This window comes from Triticum aestivum, chromosome 6D (assembly GCF_018294505.1).
Source record: "Triticum aestivum cultivar Chinese Spring chromosome 6D, IWGSC CS RefSeq v2.1, whole genome shotgun sequence".
In the NCBI taxonomy this organism is placed as follows: Eukaryota; Viridiplantae; Streptophyta; class Magnoliopsida; order Poales; family Poaceae; genus Triticum; species Triticum aestivum.
Window position 1 is genome coordinate 485689132 of NC_057811.1, and position 17142 is coordinate 485706273.

Consider the following 17142-nt stretch of genomic DNA (forward strand, 5'->3'; position numbering starts at 1 on the left):
GATTCTAGTGGAATCCTGATTTATTCTTTCATTAACTATGGGTTCCTTCTCCTTAATATTTTTTAAAGTGACTCCTACTTTAGATCCATATTGGGTAATTTGATTGTGGATCTTTTTATCCAAATTTTTGATTAACTCTACAGTAGCAACTTTATTTTCAATAATTTCAAGTCTTTGCATTACATGCTCCAAAGTTAACATAGTTCCATTAACCAAAAGAGGTGGTGAGCCAAACAAATCTAGCATAGCATTAGAAGAATCAAAAGTATGGCTACCCAAGAAATTCCCTCCGGTAATGGTATCAAGGATATATCTATACCAAGGAGTAGCGCCTACATAAAAATTGCAGAGAAGAACAGAAGTAGATTGCTTCCTCATAGATTTATTTTGAGCATTGCAAATTCTATACCAAGCATCTTTCAGATTTTCCCCCTCCCTTTGCTTAAAATTTAGAACTTCATTTTCGGGAGACAACGGAGAAGATAAAGGACTATCCATGACGACAAGGCAAGCAAATGAAAAAGAGGTGACTTGAAAAAAGAGGGCGAATAAAACGGCAAGGGTGAAGTGGGGGAGAGGAAAACGAGATGCAAATGGCAAATAATGTAATGCGGGAGATAAGGGTTTGTGATGGGTACTTGGTATGTTGACTTTTGCGTAGACCTCCCCGGCAACGGCGCCAGAAATCCTTCTTGCTACCTCTTGAGCACTGCGTTGGTTTTCCCTTTAAGAGGAAAGGGTGATGCAGCAAAGTAGCGTAAGTATTTCCCTCAGTTTTTGAGAACCAAGGTATCAATCCAGTAGGAGGCCACACACGAGTCCCTCGCACCTACACAAACAAATAAATCCTCGCAACCAACGCGATAAGGGGTTGTCAATCCCTACACGGTCACTTACGAGAGTGAGATCTGATAGATATGATAAGATAATATTTTTGGTATTTTTATGATAAAGATGCAAAGTAAAATAGAAAGCAATAAAAATAACTAAGTTTTGGAAGATTAATATGATGGAAAATAGACCCGGGGGCCATAGGTTTCACTAGTGGCTTCTCTCAAGAGCATAAGTATTTACGGTGGGTGAACAAATTACTGTTGAGAAGTTGACAGAATTGAGCATAGTTATGAGAATATCTAGGTATGATCATGTATATAGGCATCACGTCCGAGACAAGTAGACCGACTCCTGCCTACATCTACTACTATTACTCCACACATCGACCGCTATCCAGCATGCATCTAGAGTATTAAGTTCATAAGAACAGAGTAACGCTTTAAGCAAGATGACATGATGTAGAGGGATGCAATATGATATAAACCCCATCTTGTTGTCCTCGATGGCAACAATACAATACGTGCCTTGCTGCCCCTACTGTCACTAGGAAAGGACACCGCAAGATTGAACCCAAAGCCAAGCACTTCTTCCATTGCAAGAAAGAACAATCTAGTAGGCCAACCCAAAACTAATAATTCGAAGAGACTTGCAAAGATAACCAATCATACATAAAAGAATTCAGAAGATTCAAATATTGGAGTGCGGCGATTTGGCTCCCGGGCTCATCTGCACCCGCGCTCACGGAAAAAATCAAAAAAATACTAGAAAAATTCAAAAAATTCCAAAAAAAATTCGGGTGGTAGATAATTAGGTGCGTGAGGTGCGCTGCAAAAATCAACTCGTTTGGACATTTGAGCAAGTCTGTGCAAATTAGACAAAATCGGGGTCTGTGAAAAAGTTTACTGTTCACAAACTATTTTGACCCGATTTGTCTTTTTTGCACAGACTTGCTCAAATGTCCAAACAAGTTGATTTTTGCAGCGCACCTCACGCACCTAATTATCTACCACCCGAATTTTTTTTGGAATTTTTTGAATTTTTCTAGTATTTTTTTTGAATTTTTTGCTGAACAGGTGCATCTGAGCCCGGGCTCTGCCTTGAATTATCGCAAATATTGTTCATAGATAAACTTGATCATAAACCCACAATTCATCGGTCTCAACAAACACACCGCAAAAGAAGATTACATCGAATAGATCTCCAGAGAGAGGGGGAGAACATTGTATTGAGATCCAAAAAAAGAGAAGAAGCCATCTAGCTAATAACTATGGACCCGAAGGTCTGATGTAAACTACTCACACATCATCGGAGAGGCTATGGTGTTGATGTAGAAGCCCTCCGTGATCGATGCCCCCTCAGGCGGAGCTCCGGAACAGGCCCCAAGATGGGATCTCACGGGTACAGAAGGTTGCGGCGGTGGAATTAGGTTTTTGGCTCCGTATCTGATCGTTTGGGGGTACATAGGTATATATAGGAGGAAGGAGTACGTCGGTGGAGCAACGTGGGGCCCATGAGGGTGGAGGGCGCGCCTGGGGGGTAGGCGCGCCCCCCTACCTCGTGGCTTCCTGGTAGCTTTCTTGACGTAGGGTCCAAGTCCTCTGAATCATGTTCATTCCGAAAATCACGTTCCCGAAGGTTTCATTCCGTTTGGACTCCATTTGATATTCTTTTTCTGCGAAACTCTGAAATAGGCAAAAACAGCAATTCTGGGCTAGGCCTCCGGTTAATAGGTTATTCCCAAAAATAATATAAAAGTGTATAATAAAACCCAATAATTTCTAAAACAGAATATAATATAGCATGGAGCAATCAAAAATTATAGATACGTTGGAGACGTATCAAAAGCCCATGAAAAAAATTAATTTCGTACCATTGCAATTTAAATTAAAACCCCTCGGTAATTTTTAATTGAAACCTCATGGGAATTTTAAATAAAGACCCCATGGCACATTTTGCCATGGTAAACTAAAAGAATACGTTGCCATGATGGCAACTATTTGTAGTGTCTTCGCCATATCCATTTGAAGATTGTTGCCATGGTTACTCAAGTTGTTTTTCCTGCCATAGAATTTTGAAATTTGGTGTTCCTCTTGTGGGTTTTGTAAATCTACGAAAACAACCCATGGTATGTTGTTTTAGTTATCTTATCATGGCAAATATATAGTTCAAAAAAAATTCATCATGGCAAATTTGATTTTATTGGACCATGTCAATTTTGTTCCTCTTTAGTGTATGGAAAATAAATTATTTTGGACCATGATAAATTTATTGTCTGAACCGTGTCAATTTTGTTTTGTTATGGACCATGCTAAATTTGTTATCTAAATAACAAGGCATTTTATGACCTTTATACAACAACATATATTTCTGTTTTGGAATATTCTTTTGCAACATGGAAATTTTTGTTGTTGAACAAATCATTGTAAACTATGTTTGTATATCATGTCAATTTTTAAAATTTCATGCATGTCATTTACACAATGCAAATTTATGTTCAAACAGTTACCCCCACTATCATGGCAAACATACACCAATGCATGTTTTTTGGTTTTGATCTACATCATTGCAATTTTTCTACAAGTTTTTATCTCTCTACATGTTTTTTTATCTACATCATTGCAATTCCTACTATGCATGTTTTTTGTATTGTAATAGACATCGCCATATTTTTTGTCTGTAACATGGCCATTAATTTTTGTATACTACATGGTAATACTGACTCCATATGTCATACACTATATTTTTCGGTTTTGTATATATAATTTGTTCTTGGACAACTTTAACATTTACTTTTATTTTTTATTAAAAGGATATTGTGTTGGGTCACAAGGCCTGGCTAAAAAGGGCCTGCATGGCGTGGTCTTCGAGTGGGCCAGCCCTGGGATTTTAGGGGCCTAGGGTGAAACTAAAATCCAGGGCATTTATTGTAAATGTCTAAGTAATAATCAACGATGTAGATATAATTTTTTTAGACAAAAAAATCATCCAAAATCAGTATGCATATATATGAAGTAAATTATACACATTACCTAAAAAATCTTTTAACATTCTGACATGTATAGTAAATATCAATCTCATCCAACAATTTCTACCCAAAACATAGTTTCTAGATGGCATGACTATACTAAAATTGAAAAGCACAGTTAGTTTTGGAAATTAGCACAAAGCTATGAAGACATTACAGCAACTAAAAAATCTTTATCAAATATAATGAGAGTATCTTCTACGGCATACCTTCTCTGTAACCTGCCTCTGGCCTCTCGTTGTGGGGGACGGGAATGAATTATCACCTGCACATCAGCGCTTGCGATCCGATCGAGAAACTAGAGACTAGAGTGGAGAACCAATCGGACAAACCATGGGACAAGTATAGAATCAGAAACGCCGAGGTCGCTGCTCGCTGGGAGGAAGAAAGACGGCCATGATGACGTCCTGGACTCCAGTAGAAATCGAACTGAGGATGCCGCGATGCCTCCGGGTTTTTCTTTTCTTTAGCCAGCAATCTCTCTATGCGAGTCAAACATGAGCCTGGCCCTTGTTCTAATTTTTTAATACGCATGGGCCTTCTGAATTAAGAGTAGTACGGGATGGGCCCCTTACTTTTGGGCGGCCCGGGGCGGCCGCCCCGCTCGGCCTGCCCCAGGACCGGGCAGTGTGTTGCGTCAAAAACAAAAAAAGGACCGGGCAGTGTGTTCTCTCATAAAAAAGAGGACTGGGCAGTGTGTGAACTCTGCCAAAGTGTGGCGAGAGCCGACAATTCGTGAAGTCTGAACCTGCCTGCCTACGAACTTCTCTGAAAGCCCTAAAAAGAAGGGAACATCTCTGAATAGCAAGAACCAGAGTGACATTCTTAGGAAACATTTCTTGACATTTTCTCAAATCTGAGTACCGTTTACTTACACACCTTACATCACATCCCACAAACCGAAACAGAACAAGCGCCGCAACATTATGTATGTGCATCACAAATTCACACTAAAAAAACTAGCTTGGTAATGTTAGGGTGTTTGTGCTACTTCCCTACACTGATTAGGTTGTTCTTTCTATCAAGACAATGCTAGATTGGTAACTAGGGTGTTCTTGGTAGAATCACAATGTTATTTATGGTGTTCTTGGTAGAATCACAATGCATGTTATGTTGTTAGTAGAATCACTGTGTTGTTTTATGGTGTTCTTGGTAGAATCACAATGCTGGTTATGGTGTTCTTGGTAGAATCACGGTGCTTCTTAGGTTTCTGGTAGAATCACAATGTTATTTAGGGTGTGTGCATGATTATATAGTCATGCTACGTTCTTGCTATGTTCTTGCATGGTCATAGGACAATGCATATGCATGCTATAAATAATAGTAGGAGAAATATGAGTGTATTTTGGGCACTTCTGATCATAGCACTACCCAATTGAAATTGCCATTATCATTGCTAGTTGCAATTGAATAGTGCTATGATCAGATCATAGCACCTCCCAAGTGCAACTGCAATGAGCATTGGCAGTTGCACTTGGGTGGTGCTACGATCAATGGGAGTTGCACTTGGACAATGCTATGATCAAATAATAGCACCTCCCAAGTGCAAATGCCAGAGATCAATGCAATTTGGCACTGATCATAGAAATGTCCTACAAATGTGCATGCATGTCGAGAGGTTGCTATGATCATGGTAGTTGCTATGATCATAGTATGATATGCTCTATACTTACTCTCATTCACTTAACTGGCAAGGTTGTGAATATGGAGTGGCACACCACCAATAGAGGGGCATAGGTCATCGCTGGCGCCGAGGACATCATCCCGGTGAACCGGTGGCTCAAGAGGGTGGACGTGCCGGGAAAGCCCATCGCGAGGAGCCAAACGCTGGGCATTGGCTGTAGGGCTAGGCTTGGACATGAGGAGCGGACACGAGAGCCGATCAGGTTCTACGTGCCCATCAAGGACGCGGAGGCCATAGCCGTGCTTATCATCCTGGAGGCCTTCCAGTCGATGATGAAGCAGTGGCTCGGCCTGAAGATTCCTCGCGTCCTCAAGTTGTCTGCTAACAAGTGGTGCGAGTTCTTGGTCTAGGTCCAGATCTTCCATGAGTAGCGGGTGTTGCGGAGGGGTTGGGACTACTTCGGCAGCAAGCACAAGAGCGTTCTAGCGACCTGCTTGTCCTGAGGTTGTCCGGCCTGGTCTTGAAGGTGCAAATCTCTGGCGCTTCCACCTCCACGATGTGCAGGGTTAGGTGCCAGAAGCACGTCTCTAGTTAGATGTTAAACTCGTTGTCAGTTTGCGTGGATGGTTCTCATGAACTTGTTGTGAAACTATATATTTTGCCCAGTGATCAGCACCCTGTGGTTGTACAGGGGCATGGGATGCCTCTGTTGTCTTAAACTTATGTCTTAGTTCGTATGATGCACTGTTTAATATCATGCTAATGATCAGGAGTAGTGTTAGTTGTCTTGTGATGTTGATATGTGATGCCTGTTGTGGAGTGTGTTGCATTTGGTTTGTAAGGCTATCACATTTGAAAGGGGTGAGCAGAACAGCTATGTGCACAAAGCCAAACAACTGTGGTTTGCATCTACTCACCTCTGAAGCTCAAATGCAGGCCACCAAACAACAAGCATAATCTGGCCATTGAGACAATGCAGACTTCCAAACAATGGGTACAACATGATTTTTACCCTGTATTAGTTCAGTTACATATGTAAGGGGCCTAAAAACGTGCAAGCTACCAAACACACCACTAGCCTCTCTAAGACCGGTTTCAAGCCCGCCGTTGCTGCACTCATCAGAGCTGTCTCCATGGTTGCGCATGGTGCTAGCTTAGACGTACGCATTCTCGGTTAGTTTTGTGTGTATGAATGCGAAAAGATTGTAGCTAGGTTGCATGATTCTACCCCCTCTCGTCCTTGTAGATCTAGCTAGCGTAGTTGCACCGACAAGCCGTAATTAGACAACTAATTTTGCATCAAGTTGCTCTAATAAAACAAGTTAACGATAAACTTGCATAGCTAAAGACAAGGTCCTCTTATCCCGAAATTGTTTATTAAGCTCAGATGCTCGTTGCTACCAAGTTGGTCCCCGTCAATAATTCATCTAGCAAGATCTGTTCAAACGCACGCCTCTCCACGTTGCTCACCACAAGCTCTGTTGACCCGAAAGACGCGGTTCCTTAGTCAGTAATAAAAACTCTCAGTCATGCCGCATCATTAGATGCCAACTTAAGCTAGGCCTAATCAGTGTTCATTATTTTGAGTTTGTAAAAACCGTCTAGCTCAACAAGTTTTATTTCCATGTTCATCGACTCACATTACTCAAACTCCGTTGCACGAAACTAATATTATGTTTACCAGAAAGACCCATACTTAGTTTCCATAGTTAGCACTCTAACTGGCCACCAGAAAGACAAAATGCTTATTTTTCGTAGTTAGCACAGTCATCTCTGGCCGTAAAGATGTGGCGTTCAATGTTTGTAATAGTACTCTAGATGCTATTAAGATCGAAAAAAATTACCGCTAGGCACAAGCAGTTAGTATCACAAAAACTAAAAAAAATAAGAAGGCAAAAAATCTCCTCCGATGTTAATGTTAATGAAATTTAATATTACGATGGTGTAATATAATAGCATAACTTAAGCTTTCATGATTGAGAAAATTAATTTTTCCAGAAAAAACCCGTTGAATATCAATCACTAGTAATTACCAAAATTCTGGAAGGCTTTGGATGAATTATTTCCTCCAAGGATATGTATAAGCAGTTGTCAACAAAGTCAACAATCAGACATTATAATTTTCTCAGATTTGGCTGGAGTTGATTGGCATTATGTCTACATCACAACTGAAAGCAAATGTATATGAAAAGAATGTGTAGATAAGGTTAACATAACTTTGGTGCAACTGACACTCTACTGCCTGTGAGAGAAAGAAAAAACAGAAACTTGTAAGTTTGGTGTAACTAACACTCTGCAAAATAAATTGAAAATACACATTTGAAGAAGAATTCAATGATTTTTTTACCATAAACCGAGCTGACAAAGGATTCGTTCCACTTGTAGAAACAACATATGATATGTTATGCTGCTATGTTTCAACAACGAGTCATGCTGATAATCTGGAGTAGCATCTTAGCATATTCGCAAATCTCGATGCAAAGAAGTATCCCTTCATTATTCATGGGTAATTATACATCTTTTTTCATGGATGCCAAAAGATGTTAACTATTCTTACGATGACTATAGGTGCCAACGAGTCATGCTGATAATCTGGAGTAGCATCTTAGCATATTCGCATGCACGCACCCTTGTAAAATAAGATGGTCCTCCTTATAGAGTCCAGAACAGATTATGTGTTATATTTCGCTAAATTAATATCTACATGGTCTTAAAATCATGGGGTGATTAAAATTAAATTATAAAACATGCGCCTATGAGAAGATATCTCATACAATGAAGAAAATGTCAAGTGTTCTTCTAATCCCGTGCTCAAATGCTAATGTTATGAACAATAAAATTGAAAAAAAAAATCTCAACAACATTGTTTAGTTTTCACGTTGCATGATTTTTTTGTGACAAAATAACATTTGTGGAGATCTGGACAAAATTAGCAAATCGGCACTACGAAATGTTTCAAAAATAGTCTTTTTGGAGCACTGAATTTGTTTTTAGATCATGGGGATGTTTTTATTCACAAAATTTTGCATTTATGTAGAAAATCCAACAATATTTTTTGCCAAAAAATAGGTTTTTATATTCTTTTAGTATTCGTTGTGATTTTACAGTTCACGAGAGTTCATTTGAGCTCGAGTGTAGAAACTCCATGTCCATAATGTCTTGTCTTTCTTAGTAAGATGTCGTCTCATAAATAAGAAAAAAAAACTTCTCTCTCTCTCTCCCTCTCTCAACTCAATAATTACTAGTATTGTGAATATAGCACCCTGAAGGAGATTTGATCTCGCCATGCACGCCCTTGAACACAAGTTGCACTTATCACCCGCCAAAGAGCCTAGCTTCTCCAAAAAATAGTGTAGGTTGAATGATGCTACTCTCCCTCGTGCCTTATAGCTAGTTAGCAAAATGCAGACATTCTTTCTTGAAACGGACCATGGCAAAAAAAGTACTTTAACCATGGCATTTTCTATTGTAGCCATGGCAAGTTCTCTATAGCATGGCTTTTTAACCATGGCAAATACAGTCATTCTTTTCTGAATTGGACCAATACATGATTTTTTACAACCCATAATGTAGCCAAATGGCAACTCAAGACGCATCTTTGGCCATGGAAAATTGTTGTATCATTTTCTAGGGGTTATCCCATGGAAAAATTTAATATGAATATGCCATGTCAATTTTGTTCATAATTTGTTTTTTTTTTGCAGTGTTCATTCTATTTTCCATGGAAATTTAGTTAAACCGCCATGGCAAATCTTTAATATGCATTTGCCATGGAAATTTTGTTCATTCTTTTCAAAAATTTACATACATGGCAAATTTCTCATACAAAACGTGGCAATTTTAATCGAAATACCATGTCAATTTTGAATATAAACCTACCATGCATGGCAACTATTATGTTCATAATTTTGTGTTTGTATAGTTCATTCTATTTTGCTGGGCAATTTCAATACAATTTATATTGAAACCCCATGAAATTTTTTAGTTTTGTACCATGGTAATTTTAATTAAAACCCCACGTCAATTTTGAATCATGACCTCATGGCACATTTTGACATGGCAAACTAAAAGCATACGATGCCATGATGGTAAATTTTTGTAGCGTCTTCACCATATCCGTTTGAAGATTGTTGCCACGGTTACTCAAGTTGTTTTTTTTCTGCCATGGAATTTTTGAAGTTTGATTTTCCTCTTGTGGGTTTTGTAAAATCTACGGAAACAACCTTGTTTTAGTTATCTCATCATGGAAAATATATAGTTCAATTTTTTTTTGCTCATGGCAAATTTGATTTTACTGGACCATGTCAATTTTTTTCCTCTTTAGAGCATGGAAAATAAATTATTTTGGACCACGGCAAATTTATTGTTTGTACCCTGGCAATTTTGTTTTGTAATGGACCATGCCAAATTTGTTTTCTAAACAACAAGGCATTTTATTACCTTTATACAACATCATATATTTCTGTTTTGGAATATATTTTTGCAACATGGAAATATTTTGTTGTTGAACAAATCATGGTAAACTATATTTGTATACCATGTCCATTTTTAAAATTTCATGCATGTCATTTACATAACGCACATTTATGTTCAAACAATTACACTGACTAATACTATCATGTCAAACTTATATCGTTGTGTGATTTTTGGTTTTGATCTACATCATTGCAATTTTTCTACAAGTTTTATCCCTCTACATTTTGCATGCAATTTCCACTATCCATGTTTTTTTGTATTGTAATAGAAGTCGGCATTTGTTTTGTCTATAACATTGCCATTAATTTTGGTATACTACATGGTAATACTGACCGCATCTGTCATACACTATTTTTTTGTTTTGTATATATAATTAGTTCTTGGAGAATTTTGAAATTTATTTTTATTTTTATTAAAATGGTATTGTGTTGGGTCACAAGGCCTGGCTAAAAGGGCCCGCATGGCGTGGTCTTCGAGTTGCCGTATCGATTGTGGCGAACCTGAAATGACTAATTGAGGAGTATTCCTTCCAAAGATCACTCACCCCTCCCAGATTGTGACAAGTGACGTGTTGCATGTGCGCCACTTGTTGCAACCTGAGAATTTTCCCTTTTTCATAGATCCGTTTATTCAAAATGTCTTATCTCTTAAACCGTACATTTCCCTTTTCGGAAGCCATTTCCGAGAGGCACGGCTGTGTTTCTCGTGAAAGAAAATCTATGCCTCTTGCGGAAGCAAAACCGTGCCTCTCACCGAAGAAAAAAAAAAGAAACCACATTTTTTTCATTTCGAAGAGGCACGGCCGTACCTCTCGCGGAAGAAAAAAACGAGAAAACATTTTTTTTCTGAGAGGCACGGCCGTACCTCTCATGGAAGGAAAAAAGAAAACACATTTTTCTGAGAGGCGCGGCTTTGCCTCTTGGAGAAGCAAAAACATGCCTCTCGCGGAAGAAGAAAAAGAGAAAACACATTTTCTCCCGTTTCCGAGACGCATGGCTATACCACTTGCGGAAGCAAAACCATGCCTCTCCCGGAACAAAAACCTTACCTCTCACGAAGAAAAAATGTGTTTGTTTTTCACGCAAAATTATTTTTTGAGGCCCGTGGAAAACCGAAAAGACAAAAAAAAGAGGGTAAACAATGTAAAAAGCCGAAACGCATGAGGAAAAATAAAAACAATAAAATCCGGAGGAAGCGCCTAGAGCGCGACACGTGGCGGTGGCGCTCTCTCAGCCCACCCCATGTCATCGTTGGGGAGGCTCCCAAAGGAGCGTTCCGTAACTAGTTGCTCTCTAGCTAACCTTTCGTTCCCTCCACCCCCTCCCAGATTAGACGTCAGGTGGTTATTCACGTCCATTTTTCTCTCGGTGGGCCAGTCCTGGGATTTTAGGGTCCTAGGGCAAAACTAAAATCCAGGGTGTTTATTGTAAATGTCTAACTAATAATCAACGTATGTAGATATAACCTTTAGACATAGAAAGTTCATCCTAAATCAGTATGCATATATATGAAGTAAATTATACACATTACCTAAAAAAAATCTTTTAACATTCTGACATGTATAGTAAATATCAATCGCATCCAACAATTTCTACCCAACACATAGTTTCTAGATGGCATGACTATACTAAAATTGAAAAGCACAGTTAGTTTTGGAAATTAGCACAAAGCTATGAAGACATTAGAGCAATTAAAAAATCTTCATCAAATATAGTGAGAATATCTGCTAAGGCATACCTTCCCTGTAATCTGTAATCTGCCTCTGGCCTCTCATTGTGGGGGGCCGGAATGAATTATCACCTGGACACCAGGGCTTGCGATCCGATCGAGAAACTAGAGACTAGAGGGTAGAACCGATCGGAAAAACCGTGGGACAAGTATAGAATCAGAAACGCCGAGGTCGCTGCTCGTTGGGAGGAAGAAAGACGAACATGCTGACGTCCTGGACTCGAGTAGAAATCGAACTGAGGATGCCGTGATGCCTCCGGGTTTTTCTTTTCTTTAGCCAAGCCGATGCGTCCTGGTGTGTACGCTTCAGCATCTCTCTCTATGCGAGTCAAACATGAGCCTGGGCCTCGTTCTAGATTTTTAATACGCATGGGCCTTCTGAATTACGAGTAGTACGGGATGGGCCCCTTACTTTTGGGCGGCCCGGGGCGGCCGCCCCGCTCGGCCTGCCCCAGGACCGGGCAGTGTGTTGCGTCAAAAACAAAAAAAGGACCGGGCAGTGTGTTCTCTCATAAAAAAGAGGACTGGGCAGTGTGTGAACTCTGCCAAAGTGTGGCGAGAGCCAACAATTCGTGAAGTCTGAACCTGCCTGCCTGCCTACGAACTTGTTTGAAAGCCCTAAAAAGAAGGGAACATCTCTGAATAGCAAGAACCAGAGTGACATTCTTAGGAAACATTTCTTGACATTTTCTCAAATCTGAGTACCGTTTACTTACACACCTTACATGACATCCCACAAACCGAAACAGAACAAGCGTCGCAACATTATGTATGTGCATCACGCAGTCACACTAAAAAAGAACTAGCAGTGCATCTCCCGGATATGACACATCAGTGCACGATCCAAGCTTATGATCGATGTTCCAAAAGAAGAGAGCAAGAGCAGTAGAGAGAGCACGTCTTTTAGGTGAGCTACTTCACAACTTTCACTATGATTATGTTTCAGTGGCTGGCTGGCTGGCTGGCTGCTCATCCGAAACAGGTGAGGAACTTCTTGGCGGGCGTGGTCCCTTTGGAGCGGTGCTTGGCCGCCGTCTCCTGGTATTTGATCATCTCCTCCTGCCGCCTCGCCTCCACGAGGGCCCGCTGCTCCTCCGCCTCCTTGTGGATCATGGCGACCCGGTTCCGCATCTGCTCCGCGTACTCCGCCTTCTTCTTCTCCAGCTTCTCCTGCAAATCGAATTTTTGAGGAGCATGGTTGCCGCAGGTCCTGCTGCTAACTCGGTATGGTGTATAGACTAGACTGAACTTTAATGCTAACTGAAGTGCCGGGAGGGAAGTAAGGCGGGCTTCAGAGTTATAGAGTTTGACATACCTCCCGTGTTCGGAGCTTGGCTTCGACCGCGGCCTTCTTGGTATTCTCCCATGATAGGATAGACGACATCTTGTGCTCGGCCCTGCACCCGTTAAGGTAGGTAGGACAGGATTACCAAACATACAAACAAGTTCCCTTGTGAAAAGTTCAGTTGGGTTCGGTTCAGTTGAGTCGAGGTAGACATGCACCTGTTGTCGGCCTTGCTCTTCTGGTTCTCCTCCCACGCCTTAACCATGGACAGTTTCCGATTCATCTCCACCTTGGCAAGCACCGCATCTGCGCACGATTTCGTTCATTTCGTGTGTTTTTGCATTCATGCCAAACAAATTAAGACTGAAAACCTCAGCCAAATTCGCCGAAACTTGAAGCAGCTGATGGGCACTGCATGGTGTACGTGTACGTACCTCTGTCAGTTGCTGAACCCGGAGGGGCTGCAGGTCCTTGCTGTGCTGTTGATGGCGCCGGAGGTCCATCTGCAGCAGGCAGCAAGACGGATCGATCGATTAGAGTCAGCATCGCACCAAACTGATGCAAGAGTAATCCACCTCTGAACCTTTGGAAACACTGTCAGTACGGTTTCACCGAGGAGAGCACCGGTGAGTATGTGAAAAAAATAAAACAGATCTTACTCTCGAGAACTCCGGCGCCGCCGCCGGCCGGCTCGCCCGCTTTGGTCGGCTCCTGCTGGGTCTCCATGGTCACGCTGCTCTGCTCCTCGCACAATCTCTGCACCACCAGACTACACTACTAGTAGTAAAGATCGCCGCGTTGATTTCCCTGTCAAAATCCAACCTGAGTCGTCGTAATTCGCAATTAACTAATCCAAAAGCGGCTTCCAAATCTTTTGATGGTGCCGGCAGGTATGGCCCGCGCAAATGAGCTGCTGCCGACTAGCAGAGCAGGATCACCTCGCGAAGAGGCCCGAGCGACACGTACTCTTTCCAGGCGCGCGCACGTGTCCTTTGCGTGGATGAGAGGTGCCACGTTGTGGAGGAGGCCGCCCTTTTCGGTTCCACGTCGCCGTCTAGCCGGATCCGGCTTGCCTGCTCCCTTCCCATGCTCCTATCCGTGCTCCCACTTCATCCTATGGTTGTCTTTTTTTTTAATCTAATCATTTTCCCCTTGATTTTAAGAAGGTGGGGTTGTGCCTTATTTTGTGGACGTCGAGAACTCCCGACCGTTCAGTCTGGGGTGCTCCCAGTCCGAACGTTCGGGACAAGAGGGGCATCGATCGAACAACTCAGTTCGGGAGGAGAACGCCCCAGCCCGAACAACCCACGCACCAGGCCCTGCAGGCCTTATTCCTGTGAAAAGAAAAATGAAACATAAAGCTCATATTAAGTTATGACAAGTAAAAAGCTCAGTTTTTCTGTGAATAATAAATACGGGTCTTTTGCACAACAAAATTGCCATGGACTCTTGCCATTCTATGAAAAAATTGCCATGTTCAAGTTTATGTTTTAAAAATGGCACAAAAAGGAAGAAGTTGCCACGGAAATATATTTAAAAATGCCATGGGTATACATGTATATTTAAGATGCTACATAGTAAAATTTGCCATAATATTTAAATTAAATTGTCATGCTCTTTACAATAAATTTGCAATGGCAACTTAGACTAAAATTTGCCATGTGAAATAAAAGTATTTTTGCCATGGCAAAAAATGGAGTTAAATTTGCCATTGCAAAAATGGAGTAAAAAAATTGCCATGGCAAAAAATGGATTAATATTTGCCATGGAGAAAATGGAGTACTTTTACCATGGAAATAAATTAAAAAATGCCATGGCTATACAAGTATATTTACCGTGCTACATAGTTAAATTTGCCATGTTCTGGAAATGTAAATTTGCCACAATATTTAAAACAAAATTACCATGTTTTTTACAATAAATTTCCCATGGCAACTTAAACTAAAAAATTGCCATGGCAACTTATACTAAAATTTGCCGTGTGAATAAAAGTATTTTTGCGATGGCAAAAATATGGAGGAAAATTTGCTAAACAAGGGCATGACAGAAGTTGTGGATGTTCTTAACATTCAGGAAATTTTCCATCTTCATTTACAAAAAAAATTGCCATGTTTAATTAATAAAATTTGCCATGCATCGTAAACTTAATTTGCCATGGTCTTTTACTAAAAATTAACATCGTCCGTGCTAAAAAAGATGTTGCGAAGCAAAATACATGAAACTAAAAAATGCCATGATCTGCAAACTAAAATTGCCATGATCAATTTCTGAACTTACCAAGATCAAATAATAAAAAGTTGCCATGGTTAATCAATGAGAAATTGAAACTTGCCATCATCTATAAACCAAAAAAATGACATGGTCAATTACTAAATTTACCATGATCAAAATGAAAAATAGAGTTCCCATGGTTAAATTAAGAAATTTGCCATGGTTCCTGAACTAAATTTGCCATGGTTATTTGTGAAAAAATTGCCTACCATGATCAAATGAAAAATAGAGTTGCCATGGTTAAATTAAGAAACTTGCCATGGTTCCTGAACTAAATTTGCCATGGTTATTTGCCAAAAAGTTGCCTTCGTCTTGGCAATAAAAGTAATTCGCCATGTCAAATAAAAAGTTTAAATTGCCATGGCAATAAAAAATGTTTACCCATATTATGCTCGATCAATGATTTAGACTTTGTTTCTTCTTCAATTGCATGGCCATATGTACTGAACCAATCAACCAAACATGCATACAAGAACTCGATGGATAACTCTGACAGTAAAATGAACATGACATTACTGAACCAAAACAGAGATTGTCTCAAACGATCGATTAGATTTGATTGAATCAACATGAAAGCAACATCAGATCATGTGGATTAGCAGCATTTATGAATGTCTGATATGCTTGGCACTCTGTCCTACTACTTGTATTGAATGGCAGTGCAAAAACACAATTGACACAAAAGCATGGCAAATACTGAAACAACATTGGTGGAATGGATTGATCAATCAGACTTGTGGCTTCAACAAAAATCGCAGCGATGAGATGGATGGATGCATCTTGTACCTCGAGCAAGCCCCAAATGGAGGGGTCGACGGCTGACGACGCCATTGATACACTCGGAGCAGAAGCGGGAGCGGCTGCCACCGCCACTCGACGTCCTCCATAGCCGTCGACTCTCCTCAGCGACCGTGTGCGACGACGGGAGGACCCAGACCTTGGCCCAATCACTAGCCGCTCCCTCTTCTCGAGTGCCGCGGTCGCCTCCATATCTACCGGCTACGTAGCCGCCCGATGCAGCCATCCACATCCTCGCCGTCGTACTCGCGCGACCCGACAAAGCGACGCCGCGAACGGGTCCCCGCCGACCACACCGCCGCGGCAGGATGTCGGTGGCGGGCGCGACCGGCAGCGCCACGCTGCTCGCACTCCCAGATGCGGCTTGGGCGCACTCGCGGTGCCGGACGGTGCCCTGGACGTGCAGGAGGAGCTCCCTCCCGCCGGACGCATCCTCGCCGCCGCCTCCTCCCGCAGGCGCGGCGTGGTGCCCGGCATGCGTCGCCCTATCGCACGGACGCAACCCTCCCGCATCCTCTCCGCCGCACTCCCGCGCCACTCGCTGCCGCTCCAATCGCCGGAAGGACTCGCCGCTGTAATCGCCGGGGGGCCAGACTTGGGGGAGTGGGTGAGGCAGTGCTCGAGGGGAAAGGATAAGGTACTCGATGTGAGAAAAAATCGTTCGCGTGAAATCGCCTTCAACCCGAACGAGTGTCTGGGATGACGTGGCAACGAAAGACCATCTAGATTCGTGCAGCAGCTACGAGCACGTTCGGATCCAGGTCCAGAAAATCCAAATGTTCGGCAGTTATAGATCTCGTATTTTGTTCCAATCAAGTCAAGCCACATACGCGGGAGCACGGATGGGCACACGCCGGGGGAGCAGGCAAGTCTCGTCCCGTCCAGCCTATCTCCACGACGAATGACGAAGAACATCCATATGATGTCCTCCTTCCGTTCCTAACTATTTTTTCTACAGATTCTAATAAGTGACTACATAGCAAAAAAATGAGCGAATTTATACTTTAAAATATGTCTACATACATTATATGTTGCAGTCCATTTGAATGTTTAAAAAGATAAATATTTAGGAACGGAGGGAGTAACACTAAACAGAACTTG

At 41.5% G+C, this 17142-nt stretch overlaps 1 protein-coding gene across 3 annotated transcripts; it reads right to left on the bottom strand.

The window, feature by feature from the left end:
- Positions 1-12350: 12350 nt before the first annotated feature.
- Positions 12351-16667, bottom strand: LOC123146245 (remorin 1.4). 3 transcript variants are annotated; one of them, XM_044565859.1, is made up of 7 exons: positions 16030-16667; positions 13939-14306; positions 13632-13779; positions 13407-13475; positions 13191-13278; positions 13003-13084; positions 12351-12857 (listed from the first exon to the last, which is right to left on the bottom strand). In XM_044565859.1, the coding sequence occupies exons 3-7, from the start codon at positions 13696-13698 to the stop codon at positions 12657-12659; spliced, it is 507 nt and encodes a 168-aa protein (XP_044421794.1). In that variant the 5' UTR covers positions 13699-13779; positions 13939-14306; positions 16030-16667; the 3' UTR covers positions 12351-12656. The 3 variants fall into 3 exon arrangements, with proteins under 3 accessions (XP_044421794.1, XP_044421796.1, XP_044421795.1); XM_044565861.1 differs by having other exon boundaries at positions 13911-14306; XM_044565860.1 differs by having other exon boundaries at positions 13632-14306.
- Between the last annotated feature and the right edge of the window lie 475 nt (positions 16668-17142).

Bases quoted from the DNA above. Each gene is read 5' to 3' on its own strand.
- LOC123146245 (XM_044565859.1), bottom strand. From the start codon at position 13,698: ATGGAGACCCAGCAGGAGCCGACCAAAGCGGGCGAGCCGGCCGGCGGC. The intron at 13,279-13,406 runs GTACGTACACGT...AATCGTGCGCAG, and splicing joins GGGTTCAGCAACTGACAGAG to ATGCGGTGCTTGCCAAGGTG. The intron at 13,085-13,190 runs GTGCATGTCTAC...TAACGGGTGCAG, and splicing joins AAGAGCAAGGCCGACAACAG to GGCCGAGCACAAGATGTCGT.